This window comes from Strongylocentrotus purpuratus, unplaced genomic scaffold (genome assembly GCF_000002235.5).
Source record: "Strongylocentrotus purpuratus isolate Spur 01 unplaced genomic scaffold, Spur_5.0 spur5_scaffold_9, whole genome shotgun sequence".
In the NCBI taxonomy this organism is placed as follows: domain Eukaryota; kingdom Metazoa; phylum Echinodermata; class Echinoidea; order Camarodonta; family Strongylocentrotidae; genus Strongylocentrotus; species Strongylocentrotus purpuratus.
Window position 1 is genome coordinate 1225036 of NW_022145615.1, and position 25117 is coordinate 1250152.

A 25117-nucleotide genomic window follows, 5' to 3' on the forward strand; every position below is an offset into this window, starting at 1 on the left:
ATGAGCTTTTTCCAAAATATGCTGTACATTTGCTTTATGAATTTGAACACTTATGTTGAGTTTAGTTGTACATGTAATGTGGTGGGACTTAGAGGTGATGAAAGTGTGGAAATATCTCCCATTAAAATGTCGAGTGCTACCTGATAGACAAATATCAGCCCTGATTAGAACCCCAATCTACCAGCCCTCTACATCTGTGCACAATACAAGCTAGTAGTCATGAAACACGAATGAAAGAGACCATGTACAACTGAAGTTTCTCTGTTAATATCCCGCTCTCTTTTATTCACAAAATGATCACATCAATACCTGAAGATCTACCAATCAGTTTGCAAAATGACATCATACCCCTCTGTCAACTATCGGAGCTTGAAGAATATGAAGACCCCATGCAGCTCTCGTAAAACCGCACATTTACAAGGACTAACTAGAAGTTCTTCCATATTGGCCCATGATGGGAATAAAACAGGTCCTAGGATATATACAGAGTCCACATATATCCTGTTCACATGAGTCATTGTTGGTTTACTTGGCCTTCTCGGCTGCGGAGGCGGCTTGTGCAGCAGCAGAGGCGGCCTTCCTCTGGGCGGCTAAGATGGCGTTCATCTCCTCACGCTTTCTGCGGCCACGGCCAAGAGTTCCCAACTGCATGAATGAATGAGAGGCAACAAAAGATTTCAGTCAGTCCCAGTGATAGTGATGTGAACAGTTCTATTAAAAGTGACCCGATAGAACCATACATGTACATCTTCATGTGTTCAAAACATTTACTTTATTTGGTACCATGCATAATTTTTGTTTTCCTATAGTGGTCTACCCTTTGCATGGACTAACATTTTTTTTCTTGTGAGTGAGCTTATAGTAGCTCTGGAGAGTGATTTGGAGATAGATAACTGCTTTATAACTGTGATAGAACTTCAACCCGAGTATGAGACTGCAAATTACATATTTCTTGAGGTGAACAAAGGAACATAATGACTATGCCTGACCCAGACTTTTTTCAAAAGCAAGCAACATCTCAATTTTGTTCAAAATACCATGATCTCTCCTCTTAATCACAACCAGCATCTAAACAATGCTGTTTTAAAGACAGCGACTAACTTTTGATGGGATTAACTGGCACTTTCATTAAAAGCCCATCTGCACTTCTTTGGCCAGTAGGGTTTAGACCTCCCTGCATGGTCACTGACAGGTGGTTATCTCATCAAATTAGCTCTCAATTAACATAAGAAAAAGGGGACCATGGGGGACCTACGGTCACCACTTAGTCATTGTTTGCTATACAGAGGGCACCAATAGTGCAGTGAGGCTTTAAACATAAGGCCACAATAATGAGTGTGTAGAGAACTCACCCTCCTCTTGCAGAACTTGAGAGCCTTCTTGTCCTTGCCCACCCTGAGGAACTCCATGCACCTCTTCTCGTATGGAGCAAGTCCAGTCACCTCACGAATCAGGTCACGCACAAACTTAGCATGCTTGTTAATCTGGAAATAATGAGTTAAAATAAGGAGTGCCATTACAAAATGAACAGATGGTTAAACAATGCACTGTGACATTTCTTTGACCCTTCATCCTCCCTGGGGCTAGGACTGTTTCATACAATTTAGTCATATTGAATTCTGTCAATAAAAAAATAAAAAAATATATTTTTCTTTTAGAACAAAATGTACAAAATCCTGACACAATAAAATTATTATGTAACAAAATGTTAATTCTTTTCTTTCTTTTTAAAATTCATTACTTTTATTTCTTTCGGGAGGGGGGGGGGGATGATACATCACAATAAAACTTAAGAAATTTTGTACCAGGATGAGGGATCAATTGCAATCATTCAGAGCACTATAGATTTGGTACAACGGGTGCCCCAAGTAAAAATTAATGCATACTATCTGAACACTATAAAAAGAATACTGCTTCTAGTTCCTCAGTTGCACTCATTCATATAAAATTCTATATTGGGTGAAATAAATTGGCTGTCAATTGGCAACTAAATCCTGGGCAGATGATTTCTAAAGGAACACTGTGTGGTGAGTGTTATTATTATGGTCACTTGTCAAAGCCACCCCTGCTCATTGGAGCAAATATTCCATGTCATATCACAACTACCTGCAACAGGACTTACCCCTTTCCTGGTTGCTTTCTTGACGGTGCTGTTCTTGGTCATCTTGTGGCCCTTGTTGAGGCCAACGGCCATCTCATGTCGAATCGCCATGTTCTACAACGTGGGGAAATTACAAAAGAATAAATGAGCTTTCAATCACTACAAGACCAAACCATTTGAAAAACATCCGAAGTTGATAATAAATCACTTTTCAAAACCTAAGTCACAGCACTACTACAGCTGTAATCAACGACGAATCTCTTTTTATTGGGGGGGGGGGGGGGCATTACAATACAATTGCATACCGTGTACCAACAAAGGGGTATGGGCACGCAAGCGTGCGTTAAGTTATCGACTGTATTAATCGACTTCACACTCACACCCTGGCCCTTCATCGGTATGGTACAGTATGCAATTGTATTGTATAAATTGTGCAGCGGCTTGCGTGAAACCTGTGAGAAAGTGAATATCATACTGTCTTCGTTTTTAGGAAAAATACTCAAAGAAAGATAAGGAAATTGATACAAAAGGGGTAAGGAATTTATCGACTTTAGGCCTATATCATGACCATTATTTGAACAATCTCCACGCCAGAGTTACGGGTAAAAATGGGATACAAAAGTGCACTGGCGCCAGATACAGCCCCCTAAAATCTACGCATTGTTCATCCAATTTTCATCAGAATCAACGAAAAAGACGTAGGGTCTAGATCTACACAAGCGTCCTTGTTTTAGGCAGACAATCCAGTTATAATTTCTTCTCCGACTGCAGACCGTCTAAATTTAAAATGATTCTCAGCACATGCAGAATACCATTTTAGTTTTTAAAATCTAGACTCTAAAATCAAATAATATTTCAGGAGTATTTTACGAGATAAAGTGAATCTCAGAATACCACCACTGCATGCTGCACTGGCAATGGCAGTTCATTTCATCGAAAGTCAAACATGCCATGTTGTCGATGTTGAAGAAAAAAAACAATGTGACAAATGCACGACCACAAAACTTCGCAAGAACAGCAGGGTTGCAAAAATTGTCCTTCAAAATGTGTACATGGCAAGCAAAACATTATATAATCATCGAAAAAATGTCATATAGACTCTGTAGTGTTGTCAATTTTGAGGTACACATGCAGTGTGTACCAGCAATGGGTGTACAAGCAATGGGTGTACAAGCAATTGTACACCCTTTTGTTGTCTGCACCTTCACCTGCTGTCACAACACATCCCATTCCAGTATAGCTTGGAAAAGCTGCTTCAGGGATTACCACATCAAGTATCAAGTATCAAGTGTCGGTGAAACGACATGGAGCCCTTTAAAATCCCACATATTAATCGGTACATGGGACTGGTCTGGCAACAACACATCTACCAATAATAGGGGTCTATTCATCTACCTTTATCTATGTGTCTCAATATCAAAATACTACAATATTGTCCTCAATATATAAACTGATATTTCAATTAAATATAAATATAATCGAAATGTAATTTAGTGTGATAATATGTCCGATTTCATTCGATATCTTTATTACAATTTACGTACTTCGAATTTCTCGGCAGCGATAGGTGAAAAGAAAGAACCATACGTGCGTAACGTAACGCGTACGTAAAATTGTGTGTGCTAGTTCCTATTGGTGGAAAATGTAGTGTAAAGAAGGAGTGTGGTACTGGTGGGGTGCTAAACCAAACAAAATGTTACTTTCAGAAGGTCAACGACTATACACTAGTATGTTTATGTTAAGAATGGGCATTGTTTTCTTTTGTTTACTGAACATATTCTAGAACTATTGAGGCAACTCAATATGAATGTGGTCGTAACTGCTGCTGAGCCTTGAGGGATTAACTTATCTCTAAATATGAAACGGAGCTCTGTGCATGAGAGATAGGGCAACTATAAGACCCAAAGAGGAAAGATAATTTTGTTGTAAAAATAATTCTTTAGATAGGGCCTATCATAGAATCAATCATTAAGATTAGTTTTAACATTAAATTATCCCCCGCTAATTTATGGGCAGTGCCATTGTGGTGTGTTGGGGGGCATTTATTGTCCCTTGTTTCATGAGTCACCTTATTAGAGTACATATTTATGATTCCGTACCTAACCCATGTAATTGCAGCTACCCAGCTCTCCCCTCCACCTCCTCTTTATCATCTCTCTCTCTGCGCTTTCCCAACCTTTCACTCTCTCTCCTATATAGCTCCCTCTAACATATAGCCACTTTTAATTATCACCTGCATTTCCTGCTTATATCTCCCGCCCCGTGTCTTTAATCTTTAATCATTTATCCCAATTGCCTCTCAACTCCTCAGTCTCCTATTTTGTTATCCTCCTTCTTCATCACCATACTTTTCTTTATCTACTCCCTCTCTCGATCTCTGTATTCTCTATTTGTTATCCTATATGCCTGCTCTCTCTTGCTCCCTTTCTTTTGTTAATCTTTACTTCTCCTCTCCCATCTTTCTCCTTCTGTCAATCCCATCTCTCTCTCTCTCTCTCTCTCTCTCTCTCTCTCTCTCTCTCTCTCTCTCTCTCTCTCTCTCTCTCTCCCTCCCCCTCTCCCTATATTTAACTCATATAATACCAGTGGTAGTTCTGGCAAAAAAAGTGCATAGAATATATATTTTACACAAATAATTTATTAGTGAATACACCAAAAAATGGTCAAAGGTATACCATTAGAATATCAGTCACACTTTCAAATAAAAAGCATTGTTCAGCATTGAAAACAAGAAAGAATCAAAATATTATCATTAGATGTTGCACAATTTGGCATAATCAATCATCATTTTTCTCAAAATTTCATACTGTTTATTGCAATCATGCATAGATAGGTAAATAATTAAATTATTCTCCATCAAAATACAGAATGGTTGGCATCATGACCTAGAAGAGGAATGTGTCCATATATTATATAAAATTCTCATAGTCAAAGGCTTTTTTTTTACATACCATATAAATCTATCAATTTCATTCTCAAAGTTGTGTGAACTTTTCAACTATGAATGAAAGCTAGACACACAATTTTACCCTATGAATATTTTTCTTGCCCATTCCTTGACAATAATTCAGTAGACTATTCCCAGGTTTTGCAATGAATATTGAAAATGCTGAAATCTTTGCAAAGATATTGATTGCAAAAATATGTGTTGGATGTATATTCTTATGCGTATTACAAATATCATCAGTTAAATTATATTTTTGGAACCTACTATGATACATTTCAATTTCAATAGTTCAGAATTACATCAATCTGTGCACATTTAATTCCAAATTAATTAGTGTACAGAATTAAGTAACTGCTAATAATAATTAGCTTACATTGCAATTACCTATTTAGAACATATTATATAAGTACACACCCCAAAGGTAGGTACTATTTACCTTTAGGGGAAGAAGGGGTGGGGGTGTCCTCAAACAAGTCATTATTGGACTATAAAGCCAACATAAATGTTTGTTGAGACTCAAAAAGTAATTACTACTTAGTCTTGTAGATCACTTTATGATTAATAACTTAAGATTTCTTTTCTAAAACAAAGTCATTAAGCAATGAGCTGAGGAGGAAACAAAAATAAATATTCAAAGACACACCAAACTACTCAAAGTATCAGCTTTAAATTTTACCAACTTTAAAAACAGACACTGCATGAGCTCTTAATAATGCTATAATATAAGTGACTTACATGCACAAGTAGCCTAGCAGATCCACGTCTATAGTGCAACACATTCAGCATCGTGTTTCACAAGAACTGCACTTTTTTCTCTAACAAACAAGCTTCGTAATTTGGATAACAAGCACATTTTTGGCTATATTTGTCAACTGGACTTGTCATTGAGAGGGTATGCTCTACTTCTAATAAACCCTGACTTATCACAGGAGAAGCAAAAAAATAAAAAGATTTCTAATCTACACCATATTAATAATTTCAAATCGAAATGAATAATCACTATAGAAATAGTGAAATGAATGGTATTCTTCTTTGTTTTTGTATTTTTTCAAATTACATTTCAATTATGCATTAATTGAACTACCATTTAGTACTGCATTGTAACTCAAATATTACTAGAAATTTATTGGAAATATTTTGCAAACATTCAACATATCACAAATTATTATAATATTACAAATTTAAAACGTTGCATAGTCTATGATATTATTGCTCTAAAGATTGCATATTAGGAGACATATGCTCAAACAATACAAATATATATACCATAAATGCATTTAAGTAACTCCAGGAAGCTCCGACGGGCGTCGGCGTCGGAGCTTCCTGGAGTTAACATTTAAGTTGCATTCCCTCATGTACTGTAGATGTATATGCAGCAACTTTGTCCCCAAGCATTAATGCATCATTTCTTTTTAAAGTTCATAAACAAAATATATTTATAAAGATATGAAAACATGCTACAGTAAGTATCAAATTTATATTACTTGGCTTTCTCCTAACGCACAGAAAATGCATCAGATCAGTCATCTTTCATAGTCGAAACCTCAAACAAAACACATGTATATATAAATCACAACAATTATACCATCCAGGCATCCACTAATCCAGATATGAACCTTACTTCTGTAACTGGTTGAGAGATATACTTCAAATACATTGCACAATACACAAACAAACATATAAAAAAACATAATATTCACAACAAAGAACACACTATATAATGGCAGCATCAAACATTGGAGCCTACTATCGAACCATGTAATGATGATAACAACATTATTTCAATAAATTATGGCTGAAACAAAGTACCCTTTCAATATCATTCTGCTTTATGAAACAAACTATTAAAAAAGAATTGTTGTTATTGGATTACAATTTAAACAAAGATATAAAATACACAACATTTAAGAGGGGTTTTTTTATCTCTTATTATTTCCTGCCAAATATCCAGCAATATCTATGTAATTAAGCAAATGTTTGTGGTCTATGTAAACAAAAGAGATACAGCTAAATTTTGTTAAAGGTCTGTACTGGCAGACTACTCTCTTCCCGACAACAATGTTTGAAATAAGATTCCGTTGAAAATGTGATATTACACAAGCCACTCAAATACTCCATTCTTCACATTGAACCACTTTTCATATCTGTAAAACATCACAGTGTTCCATGGCAAGGCTGAAGGTGATGGATCAGATATCATCACTCTCCTACATAATACACTTCACCAGATCTTGAACTGGAGATGCAAAACTGGCTCTTGGAACAATATCTCAAGCTATATGCCATCGAAAAATAAGTGTTAGGGTTCTGATGGCAGGTGGATTTTAGATTAGGTTTAGGGTTGGGTATAATGTTAGGTCCAGCTAGGTTGTAGTTAGAAATTTGGTAAGTATTAGGCAGGGCTCTACAATACCTTTTTTTAAGGTGGTCCAGACTGAAATTTTTAGAGTCTATACGCGTGAGCCCAATTCAACATTTTGGGTGTCCAGACTTAGATTTTTGGCACCCGTGTGTCCAGGGCAACTGTGAGTGTTGAGCCCTGGGGAGTGGGAGCCGTCTCTTGAAACCATCATAAGTCTAACTTCTTGGACTTCCCATTGACCCTTCCCCTGCTCATAAATGCCTCTTTTTACCTATGAAAATAGTTCCTTTTCATTCTCATAAGTGCCCCTTTTCATCTCTTATAACATGCATATCTATGGGATGTCTACAAACTTAGACTTATGACGGTTTCGAGAAACTGGCCCCCGGTGTTAAGTATTGACTGCATGGAGAAGAATAGTCCCCTGAGTATGTGTCGTGGTACCCTTGGAATGTTCTGGCAGATGTTGGTATTATAGAAGCTGCTGGCTGCTACTGGTATGAGAATCTCTCATCCCACTCTGGCTTTTTCTTCCTCTGTTCAGCTGAGCGGGTTGGTCTCCCTTCCACTTCCTTCTTGGCTGACTTGGATCTTCGCTGAGAACTTTCAACACTCTGGGTGACATAAAGAGTGCAAGAAAAAAGGTTATGGTTATGGTTGATTAAACCTGGCTATAGTGACTGCCCGAGGGAAACATCAAAAGTGGTCTTTGTAGACAGGTGGTCACTAAAGCAGGTTTGACTGTACTACTATTTGACTTGGCCTTGTTTAATAAAACTTATCATCAATAGCAACATAAAACAATTGTTATAAGGTAGTCAAATCATTACATTTGATTGGCTAAGAGTATAGCAAAATATGATTAAGTCATCCTTCCATGCAAGTCAAAGTAAAAAAACCTGAATCAACAGAATCATCGTAAAAACAAAGACACTCTAAATTGTATATCCTTTTGTGACAAACATTAACAAACACCAACAAAACATTAAAGGGAAAATTCATTGAATGATATGAAATAGTCTTGTTCTTACCCCTGCACTGTTGACTATCCTGCCCACAGTAGCATGGGGAGCCGGGGGCTGGCCTTTGGACCGTAGAGGGCCTCCTTTCCTATGATACCCTGACCCTTTGGCGTGACCTTTACTTGGTGATATCGGTGGTAGTGGATTGCTTTTCTGTCCTGGTCTCCTATGTCTAGCTGAAGAGTTCTTTAAGTGTTTATCTGGTGATGAGATATCCTGACCAGGTGCTCCTCTTGAGCCATTGACGTTGTCATCGTCTTGTGGGTCATTGTTCTCTCTTCTTTGGAGTTCAGCTTTTAATCTCTGGTTGAGGGCTAGTGCCTCCTGCAATAAACTCTCTGTCTCATCCTCGTTTAGTTCTACTGACTCCAGTCTTTCACAGAGATCTTGAGGTGACTGAAATCCATCTTCTGGTGGTCCTTCATTAACCCTGAAAAAAAAAAATGAAATTATTTGTATCAAAAAGTACTTCTATCTGACCTATTTTACCTTTAAAAAGTTTTCATAATCAAATATTTACAATTGGTTTAACTAGAAAATTCATAGTCCAAGGATTTCAGAGATATCGCGATCTAAAAATTTGATGTCCGGTCTTGCGTGCGCGCTGCATCTGAAAAAGGTCATAAAAACATCGAGACCTAACTTCACGCACTGGGGTTTACAGCTGATTTACACAAAATACGATCCACCAAAAATAAGGTAATATCATCATTTGCAAAGCAAAATATCATACAACCAGTCGGTACCACTCATTACTTACAATTTTGAGGATATCTTATCTGCTCTCAAAATGAAGATTTCCAGATCCAGACCCTTATCGGTAAGTTGATAATTTTTTAGGAATGGATGCAAATAACTGCAAAATTTGCTGATCATTTGTCAATATTTTCAAAATTTTTGCACCCAATTCCAAAGAAAATGTCATTTTTGGGTAATTTTATGATCCTCTTTCCATTGGTGATAGATCTAGGCCCTATCACTCCAGATTTTCAAAATCTTACCACTGAAATTTTTGAGAAATCTTTAGTTTGGTCACACGTTTTAAAATAGTTTTCTTTCTGTTCATACTCTGAAAGCAGAACCCATAACTCAACCAATTAATCTAGATTGATAAAGATACCGGTAAAAGTAATATAACATCGATTTCATAAAAATATCACAGGCTCACAGCGTCACAGGCTTCTAAATTAAATTGAACACGCAAATGTTGATACATGGGACTGAATGGAAAGCAAATTCAACGATTCAATGAAAACTGTATTTCTAGGATCTGTAGGCCTAACCTGTCTTGACAGACGACATTCTTATGATAACTCAATTAAATGTTACAAAAGGAAATTTACTCACGGTTCAGCCATATTGCATTTTATGTTATCGTCCAAAAAATAATGATAAACAAATCGAAATGAAAATTAAAAGCTTCCCTAGAAACAGAATTTAAATAATTATTTCGACAACAGAGGGCGCGCGGCGAAGGTAACTTCAAAGAGATTCGATCATACACAGTATGTCCTCCGTAGGAGGACTAGAGGGCCAACTAAAATCTTGACCTTTGACATTTCATAGGTTTTGCATTGGATGCATTATGGGGGTTTTGTCCGATTTGAACGACGGTTTTGGAGGGTCAATGAATATTCATGAGCAATGACGTAAAAAATACGCCAACTACTGTTTGTTGATTGGCCATCGACAAAATGTTTTATGTATTAGGTCATGCATAAATCATTTTTTTCATTCCCAGAATTCTCTACGATTTGAGCACACAAATGGCGGTTGTATGAACTGCAACTTTTAAGTTATTCAATTACGAACAATGAAACATTTTTCTTTTAAGTGAATTTCTATTATAATAGAAGTTTGTCAAGTACATCTCAGTGAAGCAGAAAATCTTCAGGCAAACATCGACATCAAAGTGATACCATACGGATGCCAAAAAAGTAAGTAAAGATCAATTTTGTGTGAAGATCTCTGAAATGATTGTGATGTGTTCGTCATTGCAGTGAGGGGATCTCCGCATTGTCACAACGTATTACCCGGTTAACCCCCTACCCCATCCTCTTTTCTTTCTTCTGACCAAAGAATATTAACTGATTGGATGAACTCTAATTTAAGTCATCGACGGTAGTATTTTTAGAAAATATCAGGATTTTACCGTAGGCTATTTCATTAGAGCACATCTCATAATTTTAAGTTCAGTTCATAGCTTGATTACCGATAGTAATCGGTCGTAGATGTGGACCTGTTGGAGACTGCGCAAATGGCTCATTGCTAGTCCAAGCCGATGAGATCTCGTCGAGCGGTTTATGATCTTCAATCCGCCGGTTCTAGCCGGCTGTAACACTCCACCAAGAAGCGACTGCGTTTCCTGAGCTGGCGCGGCTATAACTTACAGTGTGTTACTGTAAAGCCTAGGGCTAGGCTAGTATTCATAGCATAGTCTGGCCTGAATTTTCTGTCTCTTTTGTTCGTTAGCCCCTGATTTGGGTAGGGTCGGCTCCTCATTTCAGCCGACCCTACCCAAATCAGAGGCTAACGAACGAAAGAGACAGAAACATTCGGGCTAAGCAGAGCCTAAGCAGAGCCTAGGTCTAGATCTAGTCTAGATCTAGCACTTAAATATAAACAGCATTTAACCCCGCATCTAGTATAGGCCTAGATCTAGGCTAGATTCTAGGCCTAATGCTAGTCTTTAGTCTTTCTAATAAAGAAAGACTAAATAAATGCCTGGTCAAATAAATGTGGAAGTTATGGAGAGGGGGGGGGGGTGCACAATCATTCTGCGCCCCCTTTTTCAGATGTGGCATAGGGACGGGTCTAGATCTAGGTCTAGAGCCACCTACTATTACTAATAATATTAAAATAGGCAATTAGATCTAGATCTATAGCTTGTGTTATGCCATAGCAAAGAATTCCATAGCCATGGGTCTAGTCTCGTTTTTGCTCCACTAGGTCTAGACTCTAGATCTAGACTAGACTAGACCTAGTCGTGCACATGTGTCATTATTGTGATCCAGGTCCAGATTCAGCTTAGTTTGAATGTAGATCTACTACCAGGCTAGATCTACCATCAACAACAAAAACAAAACAAAAAAGGTGTCTCCTCCCCCCCCCCCCCCCTCCCCCTCCCACTTTCCCTGATTTTGCTCTTAGTTATGTCATTGTGCCTTGTTTGAAATAATTAGTTTATTTTCAGGATTTTATGCCACCCCTTTTAGTTTTATGTTGGTGAGAATTCTGGATCCAACCCTACATGATATGGATATTTCTTTCTCTATTAAAGGACATGAACAAAGTTATTAACTGATAACTAATGCATGCATTTGATATTAGCAGGAACCTTACTAAGTTTATTTTTTCTTTAAATTGTAGATCCTATGGAACAAAGAAGCAGATAATGATCACAGAAGTGCAACAAAGAGCCCCAGGACCTGATCATCAAATGTTATGGTGTAGATCTAATCAGGAACAGGACACCTAAGTTGAACTCTGGCAAGGTATGTTTGTATGAAGTTCGAAAATATTCAGGCTGTATAATCTAAGCCCATGCGAACACCGCACTCGACTTGGACTATATACAAAGATTTGGGGAACTGTCATCTTGTATTGCATTATATCTTGTAATTCTCATTTATTCTCTAGCTTTTTATTTAGGTGACAAACTATGGTGTCGCTACAGTTTATTCTCTCAGCATATTAAAAGACGTACTCAAAGGCATTTTTTCCTAAATATTACATTGTATCTAACAAACTTTTGTTCACAAAAGTCTAGACCTCTAGCAAATAATAACTTAAAATAAATTGGAAATTACTTTTAAAATAATTGGAAATACATCTAAACCTTTTCTCTTCTTTTAAAAAAAGGCCCTATCAGATAGACATAAGTTTATCATTTTTTAATAAAATTAAAATGCAAGACCTAAAAAAGTGGGGAGGTACTAGATCTATTTTTAAAAATCCAATATAATGCAGCAGATTTAATCTTATTTGATTTCTCCTCTCTTTTTGTTTTTATTATGCAGGTTGTCCCTTGCAGAAGGTTTGATACCCAGGCTTCTTTTGTACAAGTCCCTAGTCCACCCTCATCTTGAGAACTGTTCTGGTGTCTGGGATCCCTACAACATCTCAGATGTCCAGGACGCTACTTCACAATGGGGACCACAAGTGAACCAGCAGTTTGACTGAGATGATCAGCACCTTTAGTTGCCTACTATATCTACAACTACAAGGCACTCTGCAAGAAGATTGGGAATGGTGCACAAGATAGTCAATGGTCTCTCCACTCTCCCTTGAAAATTTTCCCACTGTACTACTTATAGCTACTTGCGCCCTCTATATAGCAAACAATGCCTAATCGGTGCCTGTTGGTCCCCCATGATCCTCTTCTTCTTATATTAATTGAGAGCTGATTTGATGAGATAACCACCTGTAAGTGACCTTGCAGGGTGGTCTAATCCCCCTGACCAAACTAGTACAGAAAAGTTTGTATTTGCCCAACACTCTGTCCCATAGTTAATGGAACTTACTTCCAGCAAATATAGTGCATGCTGACAGTCCAGAGAACTGCCAGGGACTACTTCTGAGGCATCTACTCTCCTTATCCCATTTATCCCACTTAGAAACAATCTATCTTCCTCACACCACTTATAATCTTTAGTATTAATTCATCTTCGTGATAGGCTACAACGCCTTTTGAAGATTACCAGAAGAAGAAGAAGAAGGTATATCGAGGATCATGAAAGTAATAATTTGTTCTTTTAAATGCGTGTACATGTAACATAGTTGTTTGATATTTAATCTTAAGTCAAGTTCTGACAAATATATGAGGGATGCTGAACTGGATAGTAAATTGAAGGGGGGGGGGGGGGGGAATAAAATGATGTAGTTCAATAGTTATACTGTAGTAATATAATTAATAACATTAATAATAATAACAATATTACAAATAGTAACAATAATGACAATGATCATGATAATAGCAGTAATAATAATGATAATACAGGTAGTAGTAAAAACAACAATAATGTCCAATGTAAGATAAAGTACTCATAAAACTCAGTATATACCTGTGCTTTACACGATAAAATAGCATGTTGATATAATTGATTTTTTTTCCCTCAAAATCTACAGTAAACGTTTACAACTGAAAAATTTGAATTCAAGAGACAGCACCCCCCCCCCCCTCCCCCATCCTTTTGTCATCCTTTTGTTGATGTCATGTTGGGTTTAAAAAGATCTTTATAGAAACAAAATATGTTGATAAATGAGTTCATAGATGTTAATAAATTAGTTAATACTACTTAATTCTGTTCTTTTCATTTTCTTATTTTGTGAAATATATGTGATGATGCTGGTGATTATGATGATGTAGGCACTCTGTAATGATAATGCTCTATGACTGAGGTGAGATGGGGGCTGATGCAGTCTTGTGTAGAATTGAGCTGGTGTTCGACCTTTGATGTTTGTTTATATCTGGCATCAGCGAGATAGATTTAACCATCTTTCCTAATGAGAGAGAAAGCGGAAATGTAACAAGAGAGTGGGCAAGACTAATGTATAAATATAGTATAAAAAATGGTTTACAATAAAGATGAGGGGGGGGGGTTAAATAAAGAATAGGTCAATGCCAAAATGATGAAAGCATAGGTAATTGGGGGAGGGAGGGTAATAGAGCCTATGGAAATGTCAATATTGGAAGGGGTCCCTGTATTGAAAATGTTACTGATTGGGGGGGGGGGGGCAAATTTTAAAAAAATCAGTGGCGACGAATGAAAGAATGAAAAGAACGAGACAAAATAGAAATTTCATTGGGGATGGGGCACAATATGAAGATCATTGAAGTCGAGGTGAGAATGATTCATTATTTGGACACTAAAAATATGAATATATCACTTGTTGAGTGGGCTAAATGATCAGTGCAATTTTTCTGATTAAAAACATATTTAAGTTAATAAACGAACAAAACAAAAAAAGAGGTAAAAAATGAATTGAGGTACCACAGTGAAATGGGGTCATTATTTTTGCCTTTTAACTGAACTGAATTAAAAAAAATGTACTTTCCATCCTGGTGACAGTGAAGTTTGGTGGCAGTCAACCATTTAAAAGTTTATTACCCCCTCCCCCCACCCCCCAACACACACACCTCCCCAACTCTGACCTTTGTTCTAAATTTATTCGGCCCAAGGATTCTGTCGAGAGTAACGCATGCGCATTGCCTTTTTTTCATTACGATAATATGCTAATAAGTGGAAATGAGCTCATGAATATTCCAAATTTTAATTTACATATTTTACGCGCTGCGCGCAGTCCAAAATCCCCATTTCGCTGGTGCACTAAAAATTTGTCGTCTTCATAGGCTAATACACGAAAAGTGGAAGCAGTGTGCACTTTTGACCCTCCAAAATTTCCCCATGGCTAGACGGATGCAGAAGCGGAGTTGAACCCCCCTGGGTAACTTCAAAGAGATTCGATCATACCAGGGACATGCACTAAAATTTTTTGGCCCTCGTAGATTTGAATAATCGCACCCCTCCCCCGGGGGGCATCTCCAAAAAAAGGAAAATTTTTTTTTTCCCGAGGGGGGGGGGGGGGGGGGGGGGGGGGGGGGGGGGGCGGGCCCCCAGGCCCCCAGGCCCCCTGGATCCGCCATGCACCGTCATTATCTTTATTTCACTGTCACTCAATCGACCAAATATATCGAGACAAAGGTTCACAATACTACAATACTAAAATTACAATTATTTGGACGGGGCAGCTGCTTCATTCAGTTTCAACTCTAAAAATACACACTTTCTAGAACATTTCTTCTGTAGGCCAACAAAGCTGTTTTTCTTTCTGTCATGCTTTCCTTCTTTTTCTTCTTCTTTTTCTTCTTCTTCTTCTTCTTCTTCTTTTTCTTAATTCTTCTTCTTCTTCTTCTTCTTCTTCTTCTTCTTTCTTTTTCTTCTTCTTCTTCTTCTTCTTCTTCTTTTTTTCTTTTCTTCTTCTTCTTCTTCTTCTTCTTCTTCTTCTTCTTCTTCTTCTTCTTCTTCTTCTTCTTCTTCTTCTTCTTCTTCTTCTTCCTCTTCTTCTTCTTCTTCTTCTTCTTAAGCGACTTTTACTTTTGTCCATATTTGTTTTACTCTCATGGTCGGACATGATAAAGGGTGCGTTAGCCCACAAAGCAAATACAACTTCATCGCAGCAAACATCTGAGTTCTTTCTGGGCAGTTTTCGTTTGCATAGAAGCCTTATACGTCCGGCTTTACGTCTCCACGTCTCGTAAACTAGAGCTTATTAGCCAAGATTAGAATGCACTTATATTACAAACGTTGAATTTCTACTCAATAACTTAACGCGATAAAATCAACTGCCTTTGATAAGTGAACAATACAAAATATTGCTGCGGATTCATGGTAAATACAATGCATTTTTTTTTCATCCAAAGAGGGAAAAGAGATGAAGTTTTAGCGGATATCACAATCTATAACAGGTAATTATTTATAAGCATTGGCTTCTTTAAATGAAATCATGATTGCTCATACTTTAGTCTATTACGTTTGTACCAAGTTCCTTTACTGAAAATCACAAATTAAATTGAACTCTAGTTACTATAGTATAGATAGCCGTAGATATTTAATGTTCATATATTTTACGTAAATATTTTTGACGAACTTTGACTTATCTTAGGCTATTTGTAGATGAGCAAGGAACTAGACTTAAAACGAAACCACGTTAGGATTGTTTTAAAGAAATTAATCAAAAGTATTTAGATAAAGTTGTAGTTATATGACTTATATATCATTGTCATTGATTTTAATTTAAGGGTGTTTCCTATAAACTCTATCAATGTCAATAAAATATAAAGTAGAATGATATCTATAACACGTCATAATAATTTGTATAGCTTGATGATTATTTTCATGAAAGTAAAACTTTTTGACATTTTATTAATAGGCATAATATACTGACAGACCAACAAGATTTCATATTTACCCTTCAATAAACGTTATACTACATACATAATCACAATATTGATTAATATCTTTACTTGTCGGAATAATTATATCCTTTAATATCATATTTTTAATGGTTTTGCGGGAGAATTCTAATAAAATGTGTATATCGTCACCTTTGTGCACCTATTATAATCGGCGTAGACGAACCTTTCGCTTTGGTTTTTGCCTATTCTATAGTTTTTAGTTTTGTTTGTATGTATGTTTGTTTGTTTACTGTTGTTGTTGTTATTGTTGTATTTTGCATGTTCTTTGGGTTAATTTATTCTACCTGTCTGCATGCTGATAAAATCGACCTTTTCTATTTGCACTGCTTTATTTCATTATATTGACAAATATGAAGGCTTTGATTTTTTGATAGCACAAATCTCTCAACTTTGTCATAAATAAAAATAATATTTGGTGTGAATTTGTATTTCAATATCTAAAATGGACAACAGTGACACAGGAATAAATAGCTGGAAAATAGTGAAATCGGCTTAACAAAGGTCAGACAACACAAAACAGTGTTGCCGTAGACACTATTTGCTCTTGCCTTATGACACTATTTGCTCAGCCAGAATGTTAGTTTACCAATGCTCAGAGCTGTTAGTTTTATTACGCAATAGACACGACTATTATAGAACAGAACATACTATAATAGGGTGGCCATATAGGCTATCACTACAATCGGTTTCTCGTATAGGAATGATGACTAATGATACTGATTTATCATAAAATCTCAATTAACATCTCAACAATTATACAGGGCTATTTTCATTCATACTAATCTCGATCGTGCAATCTTATACTTGGGAAGACCTCGATGATTTTATCTGCAATCCTCACCACTAGTTATCTTTTAAACATTTTACAGCCTTTGATTTATATCATTTTGTGCAATATATTATGTTTATAATACTGAACTCAGTTGTAACTTGTACTATCACTTTTCATATCTGTAAAACAGACCTGTCAGTGGGTTTTATAAAACGCTTGTAATTATTTTTGCTTTCGTTTTTTTTCTTTCCAGAAAAATCTAATCATATCAAATCAAACCTGAAAATCGACATTAGAGGTTCTGTCACAGTATAGTTTTTTTTTTAAATCCATTAACACGTTGAAAAAAGGTGTTGATTCTTTGTTGGACTACACTGACAATATATCAACAAAACAAACAAACATGATTTCTGATAACGACTTTAGTATATTTCATTCATCAAAAAGTAGATCTCCCATGGAGATTAACTTTTGTTAAAAGGGCAATTCACCCAGTCACTGTGTATTGACAGATAACATTGATTACAATGATCGATTCATTTATTTAATTCCCTTGTTTTCGATAACTTGTTAAATGAAATATTCACACGGTGTACTATGTTTCTTTTGTCGTTTCAGCCATATCACCTATGGGAAATTATCATTCAGGGAGAAAGAGAGTCGGGGGGAGCTTATATCAACACCATCTCACCGTCTTGCGCCACAACAATGGAATTCTGACTTTAAGATAATACAAAAGGTCAACTATTAATTAAATATTAATTGCCAAGAGTTAATATTTGATTAAACAATCTTCTGTCACCATTGCATTCGCGGCGGTCATTGCTACTGGGCAGCACGGGAATGCCATCATGAAGGCGAATGTTTTGCGAAGAGAATTCCCTTCCGTAGCTTTCCAAACACCGGAGGAAAAGGTTGAGAGACTGACTGGGTCGCTCACGACCAAGATAAACCTTGAGGAATCCATGGAAAGTCGCTATGATTCTTTGGATAGGACTATGTACACAACAAACACGACATGGGCAAGGAATAGACCGAGAGGACAAACATACCTGAAGCCAATGGAGCAAAGCACGCAACAAAGGAGACATGGCGAGAAGGGTGGTGGTGGAGAGCGTGTGAAGCAGGTGTTTTATTGGGGTCATGAGAGAAAAGCCCCTCCACAGAGAAACCCTCCACCATCTACGAAAACAACACAACAGTTTCCCTCTTCGAAAGTGCGATTTGACCCGCGTTTTGATCAAAATCACCATACGAAGTCTGGGAAAGTGCCGTATACGCGCCAAGTGAAGGCATCCTCCCAATTGCAGAGCGGCTCCTGCCCGACTCAGATCTACTCCAAGTTCAAGACCATACACTCTGAGAAGATGCACCGAACTTATCCTCAGCAAGACAACATCAATGGACATGTTCAGACGGATCACTATGCTCGCAGACGAACACATCTTCAACCGTTAATGCTCGGGTATGAAACCGATAAACCAAGGATAGAAAACACGAGTTATTATCAAGCAACCGAGAGAGCGCCGTCATGGAAATCCGATGTCCTCCCGACTTCATCTGCCAGGTCGACCACGGGATCGTATTCCAACACGTGGCCACTGAACATGGACGTCGAAGACCGCCAAGGTGATCGATGGAGTCCGTTACAGAATGCGTTTGACACGGTTCCGATTGGGAGAACGAACTCGTTATCCCATGAAGATAGATGGGACTTCATGGATTTGCCTGTTCCTCCGCCCAACTCGGTTACTCCGTCTTCCTTTGAGACTGGCCAACCTCCACCAAACACACCCAATGAGTGGTGGTAGTGTAGGTCTGGCTTGAAGCATAAGCATCTCAGATTACTATTCAGTTATCTAAATGATACGCAATAATGAGTCAACGTACGGATATAAGAAGCAACAAAATTCGGAGATCAAATTACGTCCACCTGATTTCATTTTCATTACGTCCGTTTTTTAAGACGCATTGGTCGTATGTAACCTATAAAACTTCCAATATGGATAACTTTTTCGCAGATTTCTTGAATGATTGATTGATTTTTATTCGACAAGCTTCCAGCATACAACAACATACAATAATAACAGATCAAAATTAAGTCAGCTTGAACAGGATAGCCCACGAAAGCTCAAGAGCTTATTTCCAGTGGGGTCCCCTGATGTAAAGTTGTAAAAGGAATGTTTTTCTTGAAATTATAGTTAAGAAATCCATATCAATATAATATTACTAAGGATTATCTGTAGAATTCTGAAATGTTATCTAACCATGTGTCATATGAAAAAAAAAGAAATATAACGTAGCTACTTTTGACGTCCACTGTACTGTTGTTAATTTTTGTAAAGCTTGTTGGTCAGATTTTGTTAGGCTTATCCAATACTAAAGAGATAGGGGCACAAAATAGACAAAGCTGCAACAAGCACATTAGAATGGTGGAGGAGAAAATATGGGAAGAGTGTTAGAATGAGAGAGGGGGTATACAGAGAGAGAGAGGAAGGAGAGAGAGAAAGAGAAAGGGAGAGAGAGAGGGGGTAGAGAGAGAGAGAGAGAGAGAGTGGGAGGGGTGTGGTAGAGAGAGAGAGAGAGGAATAAGAGATAGAGAGAGAGGGAGAGAGAGAGGGAAGGGAGAGAGATAGAGAGTGTTTTTTTCTCAGCATTCTACATTGTCTCACAATATTCACACTGTATCATCTCACTTTCACTGCATAAACACATACACACACCAAGCAAACAAACTAAAAAACAATATATATATCCCTTATCATTTTTATATTTATTTCACTTGAAATGGTACAGGCAGCCTGGGGCAATAGAGACATTATGAAAAATGGCCTCCATACAGCAGAGAGATAGAGAGAGAGTATGATCAAATAAAAACTTGCACTAAACTGAAATACAATCATACAGATACAAGGCCTTCAATGTACAAGCTATATATTCTAAACACTGTATCACGAGTCATTAGCTTCAGAAACTTTCTTTAAAGTCGATACAGTCCATCACCCCAAAATTCTAGCTCTGATTTAGGCTGGGATTCAAGGCAGTTAGGAGGATATTTGCTACAAACAAAGTAATATTTATAGATAGACAGAACAGTATGAAGAAGATTACGTACAAAATTGAAACTATAAAAAAATTCAGGAAAGGCAATTTGGTAATTATGTGGTCCATAATAGGTGTTGGTCATATAAAGAAAAAGAAGGAAAAAATGATAAGTAGAAATAAAAGGTTCAGAGATACAATTTACATTTAAATATACAACTTTTTGAGAACACCAACCAAATTTTTTACAAACCTAATTGACAATGAATTCCTAAAGAATAATAAAATGCATTGTAGCATGCATACCATATGAATCTCTGCCAATACACATCAAGTAAAAAGCTATGCAGGAAAAAAGTAGATAAGATATAAAAGTTTTAAATATACACTGACATGATATATGCGTTGTTGCAAAGAAACAAAACAGAAATGAAAGAATTTCTTACATTATCTTTTAAAAAATGTAAATTATTGTCTTCTCAAATTTTGTATTCATCTATTTGGAATGCCCAATCTCCATTTCACTTCGTTGCTCTACCGACAACAAGTTCAATTTTCAATGATGAAGTTAGCTTTTACATCAATTCATGACCTAATAGAAATATACTGCTTGGTAGCCGCCATGACATTTACAATAAAAAATAATCTAAAACTAAATATTTATAAATTGATACCTCTCTCGTATCAGCTAAATGTGAGATAATATACAGAGAGGCATCACCATAATTCATTTGAAAAATTTCCTTTTTTTTCTTCTTCTTAACAATCAAGGCAAAATGAAAAATTAAAATTGAAATAAAGCTCAAATGATTTTTTATCATTCAAGATGTTAAATAATCAACTCTAACTGCACTCGATTTAAATTGAGTCGAGCATCTACATACACTATGCTATACATTGCCAGTAAAGTTATACTTATCAAGCAAAATATATATAAATATACAAAATACATGATTGCTATTCCGTTCAACTACTTACCATCAACCATCACTAAACAAAACTAAACCCAGCACCAACTTTCAATTAAAAAAAATATATCCCAAACCAGATCACATTTCTGAATAATTCAAATTCAAGTTTCATGTTCTACTCAATTCAATACGTAATAAATTCTATTGCTAATAATAGTCCTTCATAAAAAAAATGTAAATGTACGTTTCAAAGGCTCTCTACGAGGTTAGCATGTTATCAACAGCTGATACACTTCTTTTAAGAGCTATCAAAACATCAAAGGCAATTTTCTTGACAAAAGAAATGAAAGAAAATTTGATCTTTTTGCATAGAAGGTCATTATTCAAGAATATGTTTGAGATTAAATTCATGAATCTCCTTTTCCATGAGGAAGGAACACATTATTACGGAATTCATTACTCAATGAAATTCACATCATAATAACAATAGTTGCATCTTTTATCATGCATGCCCTTAAAACAACTACACAATATCCATACAGTTGTATCTTCTTTTTATCAAGTGTTCAGGAATTGAGATTATTACCATAATATCATTGTGCTGTTTCATGCCATGCATTAGCAGTACAATCAGACATGTATTGTCTGTCATTCAAAGATGAATTAAAAGATGCTTGATAACAATGTATCGTCTGCTGTGAACCAGAAAAGCGTTAATTCACACCCCTAAGAATGTGATCCGCACCCTTATGGCTCTCAGCAGAAGATACGATAAATACAAATTAAAAAATCTTGCAACCTACAAGTTGCCTCTTTTTCATTGCAAATATTTTAAATGACTATCAACCAAAAAATCATTCGAACATAATTTCATACCAGAGTGTAATTGTTGCAGTGAAACATTTCATGCAGTTGCCTTTTCTAAAGGTTGACATCTTTCTTTCCGTATGAAAAGAAAATGTGGAAGGCTTGTCTGGGTGTTTGGAAGATTAGTCTCTACAAAAACATGTGAAAGCCCAAGGTTGTCATGACAATGAAAAAGTCATTCAAATCAACAAGGTTTTATTTCACACAAAAGCAATGCATATTGATTCATCAGCTGGTCCATGTTCTAGTTTGAAGAAAAAAATACTTTGGAAGATCTCCTGTTTCAGTAGAAAATTCTTATAATTTAATTGAGATTGCAAGGCTTTCTTACAAAACAAAACTGTTTTTACAAACACCATTAAATCAAATAATCACTATTTGCTTCTTTTTCAACAAAATTATGCTTTTGGTCACTTTGAAAGAAAGCGGAATGAGTTGATGAATCGATAGAAGAATAAAAGTAGAAATGTGTTCACACATTCAATATTATAATTTATCATAAGACAGAATCAGGCACAAAAATGTTTTGATTATTACTTTTCAGAAAAATCACATATAGGTCGCATATTAGAGACACATATGTATTTAGCATGTAAATATGTTGCCTAAAAGATAGAAAACTAATCTAGGACATAAAGCAAAATCTCACTTTTCATTTCAATTTTAAAATGTTTCATAAAAGAAATCCAGTTTCAAATTACCAGCCTCAGAGCGCTTCTTCAAACTGAAACCATAAAATCACTCCATTTTATCACAATGAGAAATTAAGATCCCTTGAAAAAGGATAAAGTACATAAATAAATCAATATGGTCCCATTCCATTTTTCTTTCTATTCAAGGATACCATAACATATCATTTTGATTTGATGCCTGTTCTTATTACCCTCGTCAATGAATTTTGACATTGAAATCAAGTGATTCCACCATGATATATCATCAATGATCAGATTAAATTGAAGTCCTTGAATCTCCCACAATCTCTTATATCAAGAATTTGTTTCAATATAAACAAACAAAAATCATTGGAAGAAAAAAATTCAAAGATTTATTGTAGATCCTGCACATCAGGATATTACAAAAATGGCAATTTCATTGAAATATTATAAAATAGGAATAATTAATTGTAAAAACTTATTACAATAGACAGAATCGGATCAATTTATTCTCTAAGACAGTAAATAACTTTGTCTTCATTATGACCATTTCCAAGCACTTTCCTCTATAATCCACACAAAAATATTCCCATCTCCCAACTTGCTGTACCAAACATAGTTCATGATACAATCTATATTTCAATATAAGAGCTCATATGTACTATACAATATATTACAAACTTTACAAAAGCAATATAATCTTCCCCCGGGGACATCGTTGACTTCCTACTTGCCGTAGAACTTCTTGTTGAGGAGGAAGATGAGGAGATTGACGTTGATCTTGGCTCTGCCGAACATGTTCATCACTGCGGCGCCCTCATACTGTAGCTGAAGAAGATCCTGCAAAAAGAAAGACCATTTCTCTCAAATTTTCTTTGAAGGCAAAATGCGACAATGTTCAGTGATCTTCACTAAAACAGGTTTCGTGAAATGATTTTAAAAAGCATAGATTCAGTGTGTGAAGTACATCAGACAAAGAATTGATAATGGACTTCTTTTTATTTATAGATATCACTATAGGAAAATATGTTACAAGTGTTTTTACACCATCATCATTTTTGGCATTGCAGATATTTCTTTAAATACCTTGTTCAAGCACTGAGAGAATAGGGCAAGGATTTTATCTGTTTGCTAAAATGATGATTCCTTTAGAACGATTAAAAAAAAAAATTCACTGAATCTTTCCTTTTCTTACAACATCAAAATTCATTGTTCCTTTTTAAATGATAAATCACCTTCTCCCCCCCCCCCCCCAATAAAAAAAAAAATCCATCAAAATTGAAAATATTACCCCATAGGACTTCTTTCACAATGATTTTTTTCGACACTACAAAGGAGACTGCAAACAGAAACATTTTGAGAGTTAAATGTTCAATCAGAGTCTTCTATTTAATATTGTGTATCAGGTTTTGGGAAACTATGAATTATGGGTGTTTCAAAGTAACACTTTCTTTTTGTCACTGACCTGGAAAACAAGTTGTACACTGTCCATCTTGACTCCAAGGAACTTAGCAGACACATCAAAGACTCCTGGTACATCAGTAGAGCAGATCTCAAACATCACATTCTTAAATCTAGGAGAACAGAACAAACATATGCATTAACTTCCAGAAAGTTTCCTAATAACAAAAATAAATGAAGGTTGATGCATGAAATCAGACACTTGACAATTGCTTCAGCAACATCGACTCCAGGCATTATTTTGTCACAAATATGGGTTAAGTAAAGGTTGCAACTGGTTTAATTACATGTAGGTTAGGGTTAGGTCCATACTGCACATGGTCCACAACTGAAGTGTGAAATTCAGACAGTGTAGGAAATTTGATCAATTTGGGAATGAATGATTTATAGTTACTATCGTTAAAAAAAGAAGAAGATAACTTCAGTTTGTTGGGCATATTATGAGAAGAGAAGGTACAGGAAATATGATACTGACAAGAACATTTGAGGGAAACAGAAGGAGAGGGAGACAGCGGATCAAATACATGGATAAGTTCATGGGCCGACTGGTAACAGAAGTAACGTCACATTACAAAGAACCAGAAATAGATGTAGATGGAAAGCCTTGATCGCTAATGTCTGAAACAGACAGGGCACCTAGCAAGCAAGCAATCATTTACTTTGATGGTCAAGTGGAACCAGCCCTTTACCATAAAACTAATTAATATGTCCAGGTAGATCATAATGCTGAATTTCTATCCTTTCACTAAAAAAAATGAGGTCAGTTCTTGAACGCAGCATGTATATAAATGGGACCTTCATTTAACATCCTATCCGAGGGGATGGACTTACTGTGATTGTTCTAGTCCTTCAATCTCTAGGATGACGCCCTTCTCGTGTAGCCTTGCTGCGTTGTATTTCAACTGAGCTGCCTTGCCGTCCTTCGCCTTGGCCTTTGACGATCGTCTGAGGAATTCACAAGAACAAAAGCATTGCTTTTAAAGATAAGGATATAAGTTTTG

The 25117-nt window shown here is 36.3% G+C and overlaps 3 protein-coding genes and 1 long non-coding RNA gene across 4 annotated transcripts in view; 1 reads left to right on the forward strand and 3 right to left on the reverse strand.

Moving 5' to 3' along the window:
- Positions 1-256: 256 nt before the first annotated feature.
- Positions 257-3655, reverse strand: rpl36 (ribosomal protein L36). The gene is given in 4 exon segments (NM_001242650.1): positions 257-645; positions 1353-1484; positions 2123-2215; positions 3646-3655. Coding segments are annotated over 3 exon segments (342 nt in total). The 5' UTR covers positions 2213-2215; positions 3646-3655; the 3' UTR covers positions 257-525.
- A 1064-nt stretch (positions 3656-4719) lies between these two features.
- On the reverse strand, positions 4720-9888 carry LOC100890232. The gene is made up of 3 exons (XM_003731399.3): positions 9780-9888; positions 8442-8862; positions 4720-8024 (listed from the first exon to the last, which is right to left on the reverse strand). The coding sequence occupies exons 1-3, from the start codon at positions 9788-9790 to the stop codon at positions 7902-7904; spliced, it is 555 nt and encodes a 184-aa protein (XP_003731447.1). The 5' UTR covers positions 9791-9888; the 3' UTR covers positions 4720-7901.
- Positions 9889-10183: 295 nt separating this feature from the next.
- Positions 10184-13296, forward strand: LOC115920780. The gene is made up of 3 exons (XR_004062546.1): positions 10184-10369; positions 11802-11926; positions 12452-13296. It is a non-coding gene; the product is annotated as an uncharacterized LOC115920780 (long non-coding RNA).
- Positions 13297-19936: 6640 nt separating this feature from the next.
- LOC593982 (ras GTPase-activating-like protein IQGAP1) overlaps positions 19937-25117 on the reverse strand; it is a 93278-nt gene continuing 88097 nt past the window's right edge. The window contains exons 41-43 of the mRNA XM_030976921.1: positions 24948-25061; positions 24121-24229; positions 19937-23495 (exon numbers count right to left, since the gene is read on the reverse strand). Of these exons, the coding sequence (XP_030832781.1) occupies positions 23382-23495; positions 24121-24229; positions 24948-25061 (337 nt within the window). The 3' untranslated portion in view covers positions 19937-23381. The remainder of the gene's footprint in view (positions 23496-24120; positions 24230-24947; positions 25062-25117) is intronic.

Coding starts and splice junctions, on each gene's coding strand:
- LOC100890232 (XM_003731399.3), bottom strand. Junction 8,025..8,441: donor GGATAGTCAACAGTGCAGGG/GTAAGAACAAGA, acceptor TATGTCACCCAG/AGTGTTGAAAGTTCTCAGCG.